The 17,762-nt window shown below is 62.1% G+C and overlaps 1 protein-coding gene across 5 annotated transcripts in view; it reads left to right on the top strand.

The window, feature by feature from the left end:
• RIPOR1 (RHO family interacting cell polarization regulator 1) overlaps positions 1-17,265 on the top strand; it is a 30,779-nt gene extending 13,514 nt beyond the window's left edge. For 2 of the 5 annotated variants that reach the window (XM_026856919.1, XM_026856920.1), the window contains 22 exons: positions 4,673-4,799; positions 7,099-7,248; positions 7,577-7,655; positions 7,957-7,980; positions 8,496-8,549; positions 8,657-8,809; positions 8,896-8,959; positions 9,046-9,089; positions 9,301-9,426; positions 9,647-9,795; positions 10,020-10,149; positions 10,331-10,471; positions 11,293-12,099; positions 12,511-12,650; positions 13,021-13,195; positions 13,344-13,479; positions 13,649-13,810; positions 13,952-14,110; positions 14,477-14,673; positions 14,781-14,864; positions 15,172-15,262; positions 16,298-17,265. In XM_026856919.1, the coding sequence (XP_026712720.1) occupies positions 4,699-4,799; positions 7,099-7,248; positions 7,577-7,655; positions 7,957-7,980; positions 8,496-8,549; positions 8,657-8,809; positions 8,896-8,959; positions 9,046-9,089; positions 9,301-9,426; positions 9,647-9,795; positions 10,020-10,149; positions 10,331-10,471; positions 11,293-12,099; positions 12,511-12,650; positions 13,021-13,195; positions 13,344-13,479; positions 13,649-13,810; positions 13,952-14,110; positions 14,477-14,673; positions 14,781-14,864; positions 15,172-15,262; positions 16,298-16,395 (3,264 nt within the window). In that variant the 5' untranslated portion in view covers positions 4,673-4,698 and the 3' untranslated portion in view covers positions 16,396-17,265. Of the gene's footprint in view, positions 1-2,872; positions 3,310-4,672; positions 4,800-7,098; positions 7,249-7,576; positions 7,656-7,956; positions 7,981-8,495; positions 8,550-8,656; positions 8,810-8,895; positions 8,960-9,045; positions 9,090-9,300; positions 9,427-9,646; positions 9,796-10,019; positions 10,150-10,330; positions 10,472-11,292; positions 12,100-12,510; positions 12,651-13,020; positions 13,196-13,343; positions 13,480-13,648; positions 13,811-13,951; positions 14,111-14,476; positions 14,674-14,780; positions 14,865-15,171; positions 15,263-15,496; positions 15,561-16,297 lie in introns of those variants that run through there. The other 3 variants (XM_026856918.1, XM_026856917.1, XM_026856921.1) reach the window with 3 other exon arrangements.
• Positions 17,266-17,762: the final 497 nt, after the last annotated feature.

Here is a 17,762-nt window from a genome sequence, read left to right as displayed (position 1 = left end):
CTTGCATCCCCTCTGGCTGGGAACTGGGAGCCCATGGGATGGGTGGTGGGAGGCTGCGAGTCTCCCCGCGGGGACCCGGCCATGAGTGACTGCCTGCGCCGTGCCCTGCCCTTCCTCGGGGATACTCCACGGGGTAAGTAAGCACTTCCTCCAATTCTTCCCATTTGCAGCTCCTTCCCTTTCCTGCCGCCCTCCCACTCAGCCCGAGGAGCCAGCCGGCCTCCCTCGGCCAGGAGGGCGGATACCGCCGCCTTGCCTCACCGACAGCACCCAGCATCCATCCAGCCCCCCCACCCGCAGCACCCAAACTGCCATCCCCTGCTCTGGCGGGGGCTGCGACCTTATAGCCGGGAGCTTCTCTTCTGAATGAGTCACAGGGAGCTGGGATGCCGTTCACTGACTCATCAACTCCCAGAAAAAAAACAATACCCTTCTTCGCCCCGCGTGGGGGGCAGGTGTGGGGGGGTCCTGCCTGCCTGGAGGAGAGGCAGAGCGTGGAGGAGGTCAGGGAAGAGGCGTCCCAGGCTGCCTGTGACCACGGAGGCATGGCGTTGGTCCTCGGATGCTCCTGTCCTCTGTGCCGGGGAGGGCTGGGGGGCAGCAGGAGGGAAGAGCTGCTCCAGCCCACGCCGGGAGCCGGCCAAGGGCCGTGCTGGGGCCGGAAGGGGCTGGCGGGGGGCCGGGGTACGTGCCTGGGTTATGGCAGCAGGGACGCAGCTGTGCAAACAAGGATGCGGCGGCTGGGCGGGGGAGCCGTGCCAAGGGGCTGAGTTCGCAGGCTCCCGAGGTCGTCCCCACCGCGTGCCCAAGGGACACTCAGCCGAGGGTGCCAGGGTGGGGGCATCACGTTTCTGGCACGGGGGTCACGTTTCTGGCGTGGGGGGGGCCTGATCCCCTGCTTGCCAGACACTTTGGGTGATGCTGTGAGCAGGACGGACCGGCCGGTGGCCACTGTGCCCTCGTTAGGGGACACCCATACCTCGCTGTGCCCAGGGAGGTGGCTGCAGTGCCATCAGCGTGGGGACCACAGCCCAGCCCTGCCACCCCCTCCTGTGGAAGCCCCTTGGGTGGCCATGGGTGCTGCTGGCTGGTCGTGGGTGCCACTCCCTGAGGGTGCTGGAGGGTGCTGGGTCGGCCACCCGGGGTGTTGCTGATCTCCAGTGACATTACTGGAGATGCTGGTCAGAGCACCCCCAGCTCCCAGGGCTGCAGGGCTGGAGATTCAGGGGAGGCAGTCTGGGGCGTCACCGACCAGGGCAGTGTTGATAAACCCGCCGGAGCGACCTGAGGCTGGTGTCTGAGTGTCGGAAACAGAAACCAGCTGGGACCAACCCAGCCGGTCGGACTGCCCCCTCCGCCGCTCAGACCAGCATTCTTGGGATCCCAATCATCTACAGAGCACCGGGTGTCGAGAGAGGAGCCCGTGGCCGGGCTGGAGAGCCCCGGGGTGGGCTCCAGCACCCCCCTCGCTGCGGTGCCCACCCAGCTGCTCACACCTGGCTGCTCTGCCCGCTCGGGCACTGCCTGTGGGCAGCGCTGGCCGGGGACAGACGGACAGAGGGACTCCCAAGATTGCATTTCCTACAGCGGGAGAGCTGCAGGCAGTCTGCGGCGCAGCCACGGCAAGGTGAAAAGCTTGGTTGGGAGGCGGTTTTGTTAGCGCCGAAGCTCTAATTAAGGTCAGGGGGCAGTGGGGCTGGCGGGGACTGGACCTTTGGGGCAGGACCTCTGCGGCTCCTTCTCAGGAGAGGGAGGGATGTGCTTGGGGCTTAGCACGTGGCAGGGACATGAGTGTGCCGATGCTCTGCCTGGTGCCAGCCTCCTGGCAAGCCTGGCATGGGGCTCACCAGCCTGGGCGCAATCGAGCAGCCTGTGGCCCCTTCCACGCGTGCCCCCAGCTCTGCTCCCCGCCGGGGCTGACCCTGCCGCCGCTGTACCAGGTACCTCTTATCTCGGTAATGTCAGGAATGCACCACGCCAGGGATTTTTCCTCTTCTGTGAGCGATGCCTGCCGGGAGCAGAGACCCCGCGCCCTGCCTGATGCAGGCAGTGCTGCCCTCCAGCACCCATCTGGCTGCCTGCATGTGCCGGGCTCGAGCATCCTTGGGGCTCCCGTGGCACCTCTCCCACAGAGAGGGGCCACGGTGTCCTGGCACAGGATCTAGGCTGCAGGGTGCCAGGCCTGGGGAAGCAGGGTGCCACGGCAGACAGCTGGCACTGGCAGGACCTGGCAGTGTCCGGGGCCGGGTGCTGGATTGGTTGGCTGCAAGTGCTGGGGCTTGCGCTGTCCCTTGCTGCCAGCTCAGCTCTGCACACATCCTGCTGGCGATCTGGCCTTGTGGTGAGGTGCATTGCAGCAGGTGTTTGGGGGTCAGCCGGGTCCCTGGGCTGGAGTGCAGGGATGTGGTCCTGTCAGCAGCCACTGCTCATGGCACTGCTCCCTGTGCCTGTGCGGGAGCCTCAGGTGCCTTGAAGCACAACCCAGCGCAGTGAGGTGGCTGCTGGAGCCTGTGAGGTTCCTGAGTAAGCAGCTGGGGGTTGTTCTGACTCTCCTGGGGAGTTGTATTGGGGCACTGGTCCCTTGCAATGCCTCAGCATCCTTCTCCCTCTGCGGCACTCCAGCATCCTTCTCCCTCTGCAGCATCCTCAGCATCCTTCTCCTCTGACACCCTCAGCATCCTTCACCCTGGCACAGGCTCCTGCCTGGGTGACTCTCCTTAGAGCGCCCCTGTGCTCCCAGCTGGCGACGTGGGCTGGGGAAGGATGGGCTGGCAGGGCCGTGACCTGCCCCACGTGTGAAGAGCCCCATCGTAGGGGTGGTGGGTGCTTTCCCTATAGATGAGCCACTGTATCGCCCAGCTGGGGCAGCCAGTGCCGGTGCTGTGGGCCTTGCTTGCTCAGTGGGGAGCAGATTAAAAAGCCCTGCAGAGGGTAATCTGCCCAGGCCCTGCAGGTCAGCTGGGCTGCCAGGGATTACAGCTCCTCCTAATGAGCTTAATTGGGACAGTGTTGTCCTGGAAACTGGAGGGACTGGCACTGAGATAACACCAAGGTGGTGGGACCCACAGAGCGGCTCTGTGGTCCTGGCCTGGGACCCGAGTGCCAAGGGGAGACCAAATGGCTCTGCTGCATCCCAGCTCCACTGAGATAGAGATTATTGGTGGTGGCTGGCTTTGACTCCCAACAACCCTGGCTCAACCCAGGCACTGCGAATGCCTGGCCCCAGCATGGTGTGCGGGAAGGTGACGGCGTGGCTGCGGGGCGGCAGGGAGCACAGCACTGGAGGGATGCCCACCAGTGGCCAAGCAGGTGGGTTTGAGCTGGGCTCCTGGGCTTCATTGTGCCAGGGGAAGGAGCGGGGATAGCAGCAGGAGCCCCGGCAGCACCTCTGTCCCTGTGCTGTTGCTGGTGCTGCTGTGGGTGGGGGCTCATGGCTGGCTGTGCTGGGGCAGGAGGAAAGGCTGAGTAACCCTTGAGGTGTGGGGAGATGGCTCTGGCCCCATCTGCCAGTGGGGGAAGCTGTGCATCCCCAGGGCCCTGCCTGGCCTTCCCTGGCAGGGTGTGTGACTGCCAGGCACCATGTGGGCTCAGCCCTGGCAGCTCCTGCTCCCCAGCCCGCAGCTGGTGGGGACAGAGGGACTGAGTTGGTGTCGGCAGTGGCCAGGATGGAACATTCAGCAGCTCCTGCCCTGCTCCTGCAGGTGCCCTGTGGGCTGGGCTCCTCCATGCTGGACTCCCCTGTTCTTGCTCTGTGCTTTGGGCTGCCCTCCCCATGCCCCGGCCAGGGCTGCAGCAATGACATGGGGTGGGAGCTGGGTCCAGACCCTGAGATGCAGAAATTTGCTCAGTCCTGGCTGGCACCGACTGCACCAGTTGCCACAGGGACAGCGGTTTTGGGGCACCTGGCAGCTGCCAGGAGCAGAGGGCAGGGCTGTGGCAGCTGTGGGACTGCACACGTGCTGCCCATGTGGACTTTCCAGGGTCCGATGGGGAATAGCTCAGCCTTTCCTTCCTCGATGCAGAGCTCCTGGCAAAGTCGGGGACTTTCCAAAGCACTTTGTTGCCTGTGGGTTTCCCTCCTGGTTGCTGGAGCGAGCGGAAGCCAGCACAGAGACAGCGAAGGGCTGGGCGACCGGTCTGGCCCCGCGCCCTTCCTGCCTCTGCAGTGGGGTGACACGGGTGACAGCGGGACATGGGACAAGGCGGGGTTCAGGAGGAGGTGGCCAGGCTGGGGCACAGCAGAGGGTTTGACACGGCTGTATCCAGGAAGGGTCATGGTAGGCACTGGGCATCAGCCCCTTCCTGTGGCTCCCAGGGGGCCAAGCTGGGACGTACGTGTCTGTCTGTCCCTGCTGAGGGCTCACAGTGTCCAGAGCCCTGTTTCACCCAGGGCAGGACACCAACACATCTCTGGGGGCAGCACAGGGCCTGTGTCCCCTGTGCCACCAGGAGTGTACCTGGGCTGAGAGGGAGGGCAGGCTCCCGGCCTGTGGGTGCTACGTCTGCCCCAGCCCACGGGTGCCGTAACCACCCTGGTCCGTGGGGCTGTTCCCATCCTGGTCTCAGTGGCAGCCCTGCCTGCATGTGTTTATCTTCAAAGTCTTTTCCAACCTAGATGATTCTGTGTTTCCCCATTCTTCTGGTGTTGACTCCGCTTTCTCATACCCCCCAGGGAGGCCCTCCAGGTCACACTCAACGATGTCACTGTCTGTGCGCCCGCAGCGCCGAGTCCTTGTCACCAAGATCAATAGGAGCCAGTCTTTTGCTGGAGTGAACTCAACGGCCGACCGGCCCTTCAGGTAGGAGACGGGTGCTCGTGCTGCCTGCCAAGAGGGATGGGGGGGGGGATGGAGACAGCCTTGGGCATGCCATGGACCTACTGCACATCCCGAGGCACCTTCCCAACCCATTGTCCGGGCATCTCCCTCAAGGACCTTTGTGGTCCCCAGGGGATGTTGCATGAGGGGCTGCAGGGAGCATCGAGGCCAGATGGGAGACAGAGCCCATCACCTCAGCCCCTCATTGTGCCGTATCCCAGCCTGGGTGAGGACCCTGTAGCTGCTGCCACCAGGGCATGGAGGGGGCCAGCGTAGCTCACTCTCGTTCTTTAGCCAGCCCTTAAGAGCTCCCCTGTGACAATCTCATCGTGTTTAATGGGTGCGGTGGAGGAGCTGGGGTGGCTTTGAAGCATTGTGTCTCAATGGCCCTGACATCCTGTGGCAGCTGGTTTTGGGATTTGAGTACTGGCGTGAATCAGGGTTTCCTCCAGGTCATTTCAAACCTGTTGCTGAAAGGTTTTATTGGCTGCCCGTCAGCTGCTTTGCAAGGAGCAGCCATTCCCTTCTCCTCCAGCCACTGGTGATGTTAAGGTCCCATCATGTCCCTCCTCCTCTCTGCTGAACCTCACATTGGTGAGAACCACCCCACGCTCTGCTCCTCCCCACCACCCTGCCCCGCACTGTCCCTAGCTCCTGTCTACCCTCTCAGAGGTGGTTCTCAGGACATGGGCATGCCACGGGTGTGTGACTATAGCATTTTAATGCTTTTAATCCCATTTCCTAGTGCCTAGCCAGGCTCCTTACCTCCCAGTGCACCCACTGGTGCCAGAGGAGAGACATCTCTCAGCCAAATGGCTAGGGAAAACAGCACTACGCTGCCTTGCCAGGCTATGGGCACCTTCACTGGGTGGGCACAAGTGCAGGTAGAGCCTCCCCGTGCCTGGGAGAAGACCCTCAGCCCTGCTTGGCTCTTGTCCCTGTGTCCTGTCCAGCCTCTGGGACAAGTGACATTTTCCAGGCCACCAGCACGTCACTGGATCTGGGGGTGCTAGAGGGGCTTGCCTGGGGAAGGGGGCGAGGGAGGACTTTTGGATGCCTATATCCAAGTGGCTGGTGGAGAGATGCTTGTGGGGGATAACTCCAGGGGCCCTGGAGGATGGGATGAGGAGAGATGGTGGAAATCACTCGCTTAGCCATCACTCGGCTTTGGGAGGAGGCCAAGACATTCATTTTCCCCCACCAATGATTCGGGGAAGTCTTTTGGCCACTCCTGCAAAGAGCAGCACAGGATGGGAGGTCCAGCCCGGGGCTGGAAACTGAGGAGCTTGAGGTGTCTCCTGGATGCCAGTGGCACAATGATGTGTTGGAAGGAGGAAGAGAAGAGCAGGTCTGAGCGGGGCGTTGCTCGCTGGGCTGGGGAGAAGACTCCATTACACAAGGCAGGAAGGGTGGGTGGTGTTTGGGTCCTGGGTGCTGGGTCAGCACCCTTTCGGGTTGGCCGGGGGAGGTCCCCAAGGCAGCAGTGGGGCAGCTGAAGGCACCAGGCAGCCAGCAGCTCCATACTGCGGATTTGGTGACATTTGGAGAGGTGTAGGCTCAGTGAGGATGTCCCTGCCCCATGTGCTACACTGTGTGATGGGGTGACAGGGCTGCTTGTCCTAGGATGCTCCTGTGCTGCCACCCGCTGGGATCCCTGCCTCTCCCTGGGAGCACATAGTGGTAGGGCAGCAAGCCAATGGTGGCATGTGTCACCCTGCCATGGTTCTCAGACCACAGGGAGCATCTCCATGCCTCTGGCAACCTGGGGTGCTGGTGATGGAGCAGAGCATGGCCCCTTCAGAGGGTGGCCAGGGCTGGAGATGTCCCCACAGGCACTCCAGGAGCGCAGCTTGGCTCTGGCTGGTGCCAGCCCCTTTTGCCTTTGCTCCCCCCATACCTCCTCAGAGGCTGCCCCATGGCCAGCCTCTCTGACCCCACTGGGATGAGGATAATTCCTGCTCTTCTCCACCACGAGCTTTGTGGGTTTCTCCTTGTCCTTCCCATGGCTTTGGGGCAGCCAAAGGCATTGGGGTGGCTGCAGGCATGCAGTGCAGGCAGTGCTGCCCAGCCTCTTGGCCCCATCTCACCCAGCCCCGTTGGCTGGTTAGACTGGCTGCTGGGGAGTACTGGGAGAGGCAAGCAGGTCTGGGTGGACTAGGCCTCCATCCCAGAGCTCCTGCTTGTCTTGAGACAGGGTGCTTGTCAGGCTGGGGCACCCAGGCAGACCCCGGTGCTATCTGCTGACCCTGGCCACCCTGGGTTTGCCTGCCTTTCTCCCCAGGAACCTCTCACCCTTCACCCCCACTGTCTCCCGCAAGACTGGCTCCAGGGTCAGTAGGATGTTTTCAATGTCCCACAAATCCCCACCACCCAAGGTGCCTCAGCCCAACCGCCTGGACGAGGTGTACGAAGCTCTCAAGAAGGGCCTGACGTAAGTGCTGGGGCTCCCCGTGACCGGGTGGTTGGAGGCGGGGAGCCCCTGAAGGGCACAGGGAAGCTTGCCATGGGTTGGGGTTGGCAGGTCTCCACTCTCACCAGGCAGGGATGTGCCAGGTCTTGTGGGCGCAGAGGGGTGGGCCTGGGGCTGTGTGGGGGTCCCACATCTCACCACGTCCCACACAGAGACTCCGGTGGGGTGCCTCACCTGGGTGCTGGAGTGGGGATGCAGGGCCAGATGTGCTGGGTCGGTGTGGTCTGTGGGTGGCAGGAACCCTGGACATGGTGTCCCAGCCTGACCCCTGTGGTGTGGTTTCCCCCAGAGCCTACCTGGAGGTGCACCAGCTGGAGCTGGAGAAGCTCAGCACACAGATCCGTGAGTCCAAGAGGAATTCGCGCCTGGTGAGTGTCGCTTGAGAAGAGTCTTATGTGGAGTGGTGCTTTGGGCAGAGGGCAGGGGTTGTGGGAACAGCTCACATGTCCCAGGGCAGAGCCTGCTTCTGTGGGGATGTCAGGGGCCAGCCCGGGCTCTGATGTTGGGCTGCATGGGGCTCCTGTCCTACTGTCATGCACTGTCCAGCCCTGGCTGGGTGCTGCATGTCCCCGCCAACATGCTATGGGTGGTGGGTGCAATGTGCTGGGTCTCCTTGGGTGGGCAGATCTGGCTTTGTGCTGCGTCTTATCCCTTTCCTCTCTCCTCCAGGGCTTTCTCTACGATCTGGATAAGGTAAGCGGGATCAGTGCCTTGACCACTTGTCTCCCCCTTCCTAGAGCCTGGGATGTGCTGCTGCCAGCCCCTCTCTGCTTGCACTGCCCCATTGCCCGCCCCCTGTGCCCTGCACGGCAGAGTGCCCGTGGGGTGGGATCGGGGCTCTGCAGGCAGGGTGGGGCTGGGCAGGGGATGAAGCAAAGAGAGGCAGGGGTTTTTAACCTGCTTCTTGCAAACAAAAGCTGTTGGTGGTGAGAGCTGAGCCTGCATTAGTTCTGAGACTGGCAGAAGAGCACCCCAGAGCCTGGCCTGTCTCCTGGGGGACCCTCCGGAGCAGGGGAGGCTGGAGGATGCTGCAGCACATGGGTGCAAGCACAGCCTCTGCCGCCTGTCGCCCTGCACCTCCCAGGCAGGGCTTATGACCAGGATCCATCCCAGCCACAGCCTGGGCACGCAGCAGGGCACATCCTGACCTGTGGCTCCTCCACAGAGGGGTTGGGCTAGTGCTCACACCGTCTCCTCTGCTTTTCCAGCAAGTGAAGTCAATCGAGCGTTTCCTGCGTCGCCTGGAGTTTCATGCTAGTAAGGTGAGAGCTGGGGGCCGGGTCACCTTGGTGCAACCTTGGTGCAGTGCTGGGACAGCCATACTGTCCCCCACTCTGCCCCTCACCACAGCTCGGGCCTGTCCTTGCAGATAGATGAGCTTTATGAGGCTTATTGCATCCAGCGGCGGCTCCGCGATGGAGCCCACAACATGGTCAAGGCTTACAGCACGGGCTCGCCGGGCAGCCGGGAGGCACGCGAGAGCCTGGCCGAGGCCAGCAAGGGCTACAAGGAGTACACAGAGGTGAGGCGGATGGTTGATGTGGGTTGGCAGGGCACTGGGTCCCATGGGTGGCTGCTGATGGGTGCTGTCTGTCCATCCGTCCCCAGAACATGTGCCTGTTGGAGAATGAGCTGGAGAGCCAGCTGGGCGAGTTCCATGTCCGTATGAAAGGTAACACATCCCACTCCATCCCTGGCCTGCTGTCTGCCTGCCTGCCTGCCTACTGCCTCCCGACACCCTTCTGCCTTCTCTTGCAGGACTGGCAGGCTTTGCCCGGCTCTGTGCTGGTGACCAGTATGAGGTTGGTGGGACCATATGTGTTGCAATCTGCTCTTCTCTGCCCTGTGGTCCTTGGGGTGCCTGGGGGGTGTAGGTGGGCGCTGGCATGGAGGGCATGTTGCAGGGTGGTGGTGGGTGGCATGGGTTGCTGGCCATGGGCAGGGACACACAGAGAGCACCCACCACCCTGGTACTGTATCATCTCCCTCACACCCACGCCTCTCCATCCCCAGATCTTCATGAAGTATGGCCGGCAGCGCTGGAAGCTGCGGGGGCGCATCGAGGTGAACAGCAAGCAGGTGTGGGACAGCGAGGAAATGGTTTTCTTGCCCCTCGTCACTGAGTTCCTCTCCATCAAGGTACAGTGCAGAAGGGGGCAGGGATGGTGTGGGCCAGCTACCACACTGCATCCCAGCAGGGCTTTCCTCCAGGACCTCACCTAAACCTGATGCTTACTGGGGTGGGAGGGGCCTGTCTGGTGGTGGTGGTGGCATCCTGGCACACAGCATGGATGCAAGCAGCATGGACAGGATGAAGCTCAGGGCTTCATCTCATCCTCTCCTCCCTCTCCTTCTCCAGGTGACAGAGCTAAAGAGCCTGGCCAACCATGTTGTGGTGGGCAATGTGTCCTGCGAGACCAAGGACCTCTTTGCAGCTCTGCCCCAGGTAGTGGCTGTGGATATCAATGACCTGGGCACCCTCAAACTCAGCCTGGAGGTGACCTGGAAGTGAGTATCTCAGCAGGCATTGCTGGAAGCACATAGCAGGGCTGGGGGTGCCTGGCATGGCATGGCAAGAGATGGCCTACCCTGGGTTCTCTCTCATCCCAAAACTGGGCTGCAATTACGGAAAATAGGCCTGGATGGGGTCCTGGTGTCCTGCTTGCTGCAGAACAGGGTCGAGACCCTTGCAGGCTGGCACAGACCCCTCACCTCCCTGCCCTCCTCCCCAGCCCCTTTGACAAGGATGACCAGCCCTCGGCAGCCAGCACTGTCAACAAGGCCTCTACAGTGAACAAGAGGTTCTCCACCTACAACCAGAGCCCGCCTGACACACCGTCCCTGCGGGAACAGGCTTTCTACGTAAGTGTGGTGCCAGGCAAGGGTGCTCAGAAGGGGTGGCCCGGGGAGAGGTGCACACAGGGTTGTGCCCAGAGGGTAGCACAGCCCAGGTGCAGGGGTGGGCAGCTCCTCTCCAGCCACAGCTTCCCAGTACCAGTGCCCACTCCTCCTACACTCACAGCTCCTCTTCTCTTTGCACAAGAGCCCGGGGCAGGCAACCAACAAGAATGGTTGGTCCTTGATGGACATCTTTCGGGAGACACTCTTCGAGAAGCTGTCTCAGGGCTGCTCCTGCAGCGACGTCTCCTCGGCCGAGCTCAGGAGATGGCCGCAGCAGGGCCACGTAAGTGCAAGGGCTGGAGCCAGCCAGTAGCATAGCCCTGTGCTGTGGCCATCCCGCAGTAGCTGTAGCCGCTCCTTATCTCCTATTCACTGGCACTCGCTGATACCCAGAGGCCTGATCCTGCTGGGCAGGGTCGGGCTGGCACTGAGGAGACAGTTCCCAGCCTAAGGGAGCCTGGGCTGCACAGGCCGGCCCTGCTCCTCTGTCTGCACACCCTCATGTGAGACCTGAGCACTAGTGAGTAGGCAGCTTGTCTGTGTCCCTGCACTGGCAACACTGGTGTGCTGTGCCATGGCATTGGCATGGTGCTGGCATGGCACTGGTGTGACACTGCCATGGTGCTGGTGTGACACTAACATGGCGTTGGCGTGACACTGGTTCAGGTATGACGCTGGTGTGATGGCCGGTGCTGCCCCCCATATGCTGGTGGTGCTGGAGCTCATGCTGTTCTTGCACCACCCGTGGTGGGTGATGTCCTCAGCTCCACGTGTCACACCTCATCATGGCTGTGCTGGAGCTGCCCGCCGTGCTGGGGAGAGGCTGGCACCCCATGGCTCTAGGGGGTGTGTGGCTGGGTCTGGGGAGTCAGGCTCCCCCCTGGCATGGGGTGAGATGCAGCGTGGGAAGAGGCATCTGTGGTCTGCCGGCTCCTTGTCCTGCTGTGTCAGCAGAGCCAGGGCAATGTGGCAGTCTGTGCTGGTGGCCCCAGGGGCCTCAGTGCCCTCTGGCTCGGCTGGATCCTGACCCCACTTGAAGGGAAGGCAGCGGGAGGAGCAGGAGTGCAGGAGGGTCTTGGCTGACACCATTTTCCCCCCTCCCAGAACATGCTGCGGCGCCAGGAGGAGCTGGAGAATGGCACAGCTTGGTCCATCTCCTCCGAGTCCTCGGATGACTCTTCTAGCCCCCAGCTGTCCGGCAGCGCCCGCCATGCTGCACACAAGCCCATCGTGCAGCCCGAGGTGCAGGCTTCTGCCCCCGCCATCGAGATCTCCTTCTCCCAGCAGCCAGAGGAGGCTGGGGCAGGGCCCGGGGCCAGCGGCATCAGTGTCCCCCCTGCTGGGAGTCAGCCAGAGGAGCCAGGCAGCCGTAAGAAGGATGCAGTAGCCAATGGCCACGTACCCTACTCCCGGACTCTGAGCCACATCAGTGAGGCCAGCGTGGATGCCACGATGGAGGCCAAGGCTGCAGAGAGCCCCTGGGAGCCCGCGCCCAGCCCTGAGGACACAGGGACGGGCGAGCAGGACGCGAACCCCCTCCCCAGCGCCTTGGTGGCAGCCGCCACAGCAGGACAGGACAGGGGTGATGAGGCCAAGCCCCGGGCCACCGTGGCGTGGGCCACCACCTGCAAGGTGGAGGGCAGTGGGGCTGAGCTGGTGCAGAGCCAGGTGCCGGCACAGGGTGGCACCAGAATCCCCGTGGCACTGGCACAAGCCTCTGTGGAGGAGAGGCCCGTCCCAGCCCCATCACTCCCTGCTGCCATCCCTGAGGTGCCACGAGGGAAAGTGGTGGATTCGGGTCTGGAGGAGGCCATCGGTCTCCTGGGCTCGGCCCTGGAAGACTATCGGGGGCAGTTCCCAGAGCTGCAGCCCCTCGAACGGGAGCTCAAGCGCCTGGAGGAGATGCTGCTGGTGAGGGGTTCCCAGCACTGCCCAGGGGTGACGGGGACAGGGCCATCCCTGATGGTAATGCCCAGGGATGACAGGGACAGGGCCATCCCTGATGGCAGTGCCCAGTGGTGACGGGGACAGGGCCATCCCTGATGGCAGAGCCTGGGGACAATGGGCACGGGACCATCCCAGATGGGAGTGCCCAGGGATAATGGGGATGGGGCCGTCCTGGCTGGCAGTGCCTGGGGAAAATGGGGATGAGGCCATTGATGGCAGTGCCCAGGGGTGAGGGTGGCAGGGTCGGCCCTGATGGCAGTGCCTGGGGACAATGGGGACAAGGCCATCCCTGCTGGCAGTGCCTGGGGATGCAGGTGACAGGGCTGTTTCTGTCTGGTGAGCCAGGATCTGACCCTGTCATGCCTTCCTCCACAGCAGAAGCAGGGTGTCTTCCTCAGCCGGGCCTCCAGCATCAGCCTGACGGTGGAACATGCCCTGGAGAGCTTCAGCTTCCTCAACACCTCTGACATGGAGGACTCAGAGGGTTCCGAGGAGGAGGCTCTCCAAGATGAGAGGTGCACAGCAGGGCTCATGGGATGGGGCACGGGGGAGGATGCAGCCCTGGGGCAGTTGGGATGGGGGATGCCCAGCTCTGCCAGGGTGCCCAAACACATTTAGATGGGCCCGCCACAGCTCAGGGCAGGTCCAGGCTGAGAAGGAGCAGAATCTGGCCCTTCTGAAGCAGCAGGATCTGGCACAGTTCTACTCTGCATCTCTCCATGAGGCTGGGCCAGGAGGCAGCCCATGTCCTGTGCCCTGTTCCTTTACCCAGCCTTAATACTGTGATACTGTAGGTTCTACAGAAACTGCCCTCTGTGGTTGAGGAAGGGCTGGGTCCAGGTCTCCAACACTGACCCACTGCCTCGGTATCTCCCTGGCTTGCAGGAGGGCCGGCAGACCCCGGCGTGGCAGCAGAGCTCCCAGCACCGGCGAGACGGGAGCAGATGACACCGGCATGTGCAGCGGCTCTGAGGCCAGCACCGACCCCATGAGCACTGGCAACGAGTTCCTGGATAAGGCTCTGGTGCTTCACCTCAACAACTGCAACCGCCTGCTGCTGGTGAGGACAGGGCTGGGGCATGGTGGCAGGAGAGGCCCTGGGGTGGGCTTTGGGTCCCCCCTTGTGGAGTGTCTTGCCGCAGCATGGAGACTGTGGTGTGGGTGATGAGCTCTGTCCCTGAGGTCCCTAATTTGGCTGTGCCTTGCAGAAACTGGGCACCTTCGGTCCACTGCGATGCCAGGAGATGTACGCCCTGGACAGGCTGCTGCGAGAGGCGCAGGTGCTAGAGATCGTGTGCCAGCTGACAGAGGAGCGAGCAGGAGCAGCCGGCTCTGCCGCAGAAGGTAAAGATATGTGGCCAAGGGGACCGGCCCTGCAGCCCTGGGGGGTGCGTGGGGCCGGCTCTCCCCTCAAGGGCACGGCTGGGTAGCAAGGGGCCATGCCAGCTGGAGGGCAGGAGTCACCTGCCTGCTGCCATGGCTCGGGGAGGATTGACAGTGCCTGTCCCCACAGTGGTACAGTTCTCAACACGGAAGGAGGGCGTGCTGCCCCTCTGGGACCACTGCGTGGAGGTGCCCAACATCTACACCTGCCCCGTGGAGCGGTTCCTGCAGGTCCTCAGCACCCAGTATGCAGCACCCATGAGTGAGCGGCACCCTGGCCTGGCTGATGTCGGTGAGCAGACACCCAGCGGGGTTTGGGGAGAGAGTTGCCAGCTCTGCTCAGTGACGATGAGTGGGGGCCTGTGGGTGCCAGGAGCGCCACAGAGGGGTGGCCACCACTGCTGCACACCCTGATCCTGGCCCTTTCCCACAGTGTGTGTGAAACTGGTGGAAGATGTGCTGGATCGGCGGCTGCCCCGGCGGCCTGGCAGCACCCAGGGTGAGCAGGTCACCATCTTCCAGTACTGGAGCCACTTTGAGTCACTCAGCGCCCTGGTGCTTGACACCTACATGATGGAGCTGACAGAGGAAGGTGGGTGCCCTCCCACCCTCCCTAGACCCTGGCATGGGGTGCCAGAACCTCACCATAGGGAGCAGCACTGCCATGACCACACTGGGGCATCACTCAGAGGCTCAGCCATCCTTGGGGTGGGCAAGTAGGTCTGATCTCCTTGATCACATCTCACTCCCACGCTGCCTTCCTGAGCACCCTGGGTCCTTGTTGTAGGTCCCCAGCATCTTGATTGGGTGCCCCAGCACATGTTGGTGCTCTGTGTGGGGCCACCCCTGCCTGGCACAGGTGCGGGGTGCCCAGGGATGGGTTCCCTGCGGTGACAGGGGTGCACAGGCAGTGCTGCTGGGGTCCCTTCACCTTGGCTCAGCCGGTGGTTCCCTGCAGCACTGCTGGCGCAGAACCTCAACTCGGACGACCAGGATGTGGTGCTGCGTGCCCTGAAGCGCGTACCCGAGGCTCGCCTGAAGAAAGAGGGGCTGAAAGCACTGAGCCTGCTCCTCGTGGAAGGCAACAGCAAGGTGGTGAGCGCCGTGTCAGCCCAGCTCCGCAGCCTGGCAGAAAACCCCCGCTTCCGCCAACGGGTACGTGCTGGGCAAGCCAGGGATGAGGTGGGCTAGTGCCACCGCTCATGGGGTGCTGCCCCCCGACTCTGCTGTGGGTGGTGGCACTGACCCTTCATCTCCCCCAGGCTCTCGTGTGCTACCTGGAGCAGCTGGAGGATGAGGAGATGCAGACGCGCGTGGCAGGGTGCGCAGCGCTGGGCTGCCTGAAGGTGAGAGGGACTTGGGGAGGAGGCAGCAGAGCTTTGTTTTCCGGAGGAAGAGGAATCACATGTGGCTGGCAACTCTGGACACACCTGCACAGCCTCCTGCTCCCGGGAGAGAGAAGCTGGGGGTGCCCCCAGTGTGCTGGAGAAGCAGGGAGGGGCAGGGCAGGAAGGGAAATGGGAAGGGAAGGGACAGGAGAGGGACTTTCCTGCACCGTGGGGCTGCAGCACCCTGTGTTGCCTTCCCCTCCAGGCTGTGTCCCTACTGCCAGCCCTGCTAGCCACACTGAGCCCCTTGTCCCTTCTTCTGTAGGCCAAGGAGAGCATCGAGCAGCTGGTTTACCTGTGCCAAACCGACAAGGAGCCTGTGCGGGAGGCAGCCAAGCAGAGCCTGATGCTGTGCGGTGAGTGTCTCGCTGCTCCTCTCTGCTCCCTCCCCATCCACAGCATCCTGAGTGGCATCTCCTGGTGCCAGCAGCACCCATGGGAGAAGGGGGTCCTGGGCTGGTCCCTGCCTACCCCGCACACTCTGGCTCATCGTGCCCCAAGCTCTGCCAGGCAAGAGCAAGCAGGCAGCAAGGGCCGGGCATCCTGTGGCCACAGAGCACTAAGCCTGGATGTTATTTATTATTTGCTAGATGGCACTGAGAGAACCATCTGAGTGGGTTTCTAGGCCTCCAGATCGCGGCAGCTGCTGCACAGGTTGGGACATGTGAGCTGTCTTCGTCCCCCCGCCCCGCTCCTGCCGCTTTGCTCACGAATGTCTCCGTCTTAGAGCCTGTCAGCCATGTCATGTTTTGGAGTCTGTGTGTCTTGGTTGTTCATAGAGACCATTCCCATGGCACCCCGGCACATGTAGACGCCTTGTGTCCCATCTCCCAGCAGATTGTCCATGTCACCACCTCCTGCTGGGGATGGTCACTGCGGGCAGATCTGTGTGCTAGGCTGCCGGGTGAAGATTCTCAGGGCCAGCTTGTAGTGTGGATGTGTGCAGCCCTGTGTGTGTCCAGGGGTCCTGGGGAAGCCCTCGGGATCCCTGTGCCAGTGCATGCAGATGTGCACAGCTGTTTGAGATGCTGGAGCTGGCACAGCCCTGAGCCCTGGCCCCTTTCCTCTATGCTAGGCTCTCCACAAGCCAGCACTCGTGCAGCCCACGCATGGGTGATCCCTGCCCCGTGTGGGCACGGGAACAGCCAGCAGCTGAGGAACAGGATTTGCAACATCTGAATCAGGAGCTCTAGGGGCTTTTTGAGCCGGATCCCAGCTGGGCCCTGCCCAGGGGTGTGCTAAGAAGGACAAGAGAGGTCTCACTCTGTAGCCATAGCGTGGTGGCTCAGCTCTGTCAGGCATTAGCCACGTTTCCCAGGAATGGCCAGGGAAGGTGGGCAGGGGACAGAACTGCTACAGTTCAGTTCACTGACTGTGACATGTACTTGCAGGGGAAGATGGTAAATCAGCTCACCGGCGGCTGGAGGAGACTCTGGACAGCCTCCCAAGGATCTTTGCACCAGCCAGCATGGCCAGTACAGCTTTCTGAGACGCCACGCACTCCCACCTGCCACCCTTTGAGGGCAAAGACACCGCTGGGCCACCCAGGCTTGCATGGACTGGGGCGGGCCGGGGCCCGGCAGCTCCCACTCTCGGCAGCACACCGCAGTATTACCCTGGCCGGCTGCTGCCCGCGGCCGCACACTGCCTTACGGAGCACCGCTTCCCCTGCCCCGGCCACCAGCCCCACGGGGTCCCACATACACACCCCTGGGCAGGGGGGGCTCGCTGCACATCCCACCCTCTATTGCTATTTAAAATACACGAGGAGACCACCCTTCCTGCCCTCCTCATCAGCTACAGCTGCTGGGACTGGAATGGCTGGGAGATGTACCAGTTTTCTCTGCCTCCTCTTGCCTTCCTCTTGCTCGAGGGCACGTGCCCTGCCCCGGAAGGACCTGCACTTTGGAAACCACACCGTTTCTTTCCAGGAGTTGCCTGGGCCATGGGGACTGCTGCCCTTTGCCGCCTGGAGTCCCCAGGACTTAAATAAAATGAAGTATGAGATATTAATATATTCTGCTGGCGTTTCTTCTTTCCAGCTCCACGTGCTCCTGTCCCTCCCCAGCTATGGCTGTGGGGAGTGTAGTGAGATGTGGCCCCAGCCCAGAGCTTTTCCTGGCCTGCTGGGAAGCACCATGGAGGGCAGGGGCAGGAGGAGCGACAGAGGGACGGACAGATGGACAGACAGAAGCTGACACCATGTTTTTTTGTTTTATTTTTTATTTACAGATTTTTGCAGAAAAACAAAAGCAAAAAATTCTTTTCTATAATGTCTCTATAAATCTATATATAATGTAATTACAGAGAACAACTAATTTTGATTTTAAACCAGAAATAAAAACAAACGTTTAATGAGTGACAGTGTCGCTGTGCAGGTGTTTCTTTGGCCCCGCTGCCGAGGTGTGGGGTAAGCTGGGGGTCGGTGTAGCAGGCTGAAGGGTGGTGAGGGGTCTCATGGAGCATAACTTCTAGCATCGCCCAGGTGCAGCCCTGCCCCTCACCTCAGCCACCAGCACCCTCCAGCCAGAGCCAGCACAGGGGTGCTGCTGCGTGCCCTTTGTGGCCAGGCGTTCAGGAGAGTGGGTACCTCTCACCTAGCACGGGGCACAGAACTGGCCCTGCTGGCCTGACACAACGGGGACAGAGGGGATTGCTCTGGCCCTGCATGACACTGCCCAGTCCCACAGCATGACTTGCTGGCCGGCCTTCCAGCGGTGCTGTCACTGTGGGGATTGAGTTGCCATTTCCAATGTTGTCTTTCTAAAGGTGTGGAGGAATGCTTCTGGAGTGAGGGACAAAAGCTGGGCTCAGCTGAGTGTTTCTCAGGTGCTTGGTAAGCTGAGGATCTACACT

This window comes from Athene cunicularia (assembly GCF_003259725.1).
Source record: "Athene cunicularia isolate RWA chromosome 11 unlocalized genomic scaffold, athCun1 chr11_part1, whole genome shotgun sequence".
Lineage (NCBI taxonomy): Eukaryota > Metazoa > Chordata > Aves > Strigiformes > Strigidae > Athene > Athene cunicularia.
This window is presented reverse-complemented; position numbering and strand designations above follow the sequence as displayed.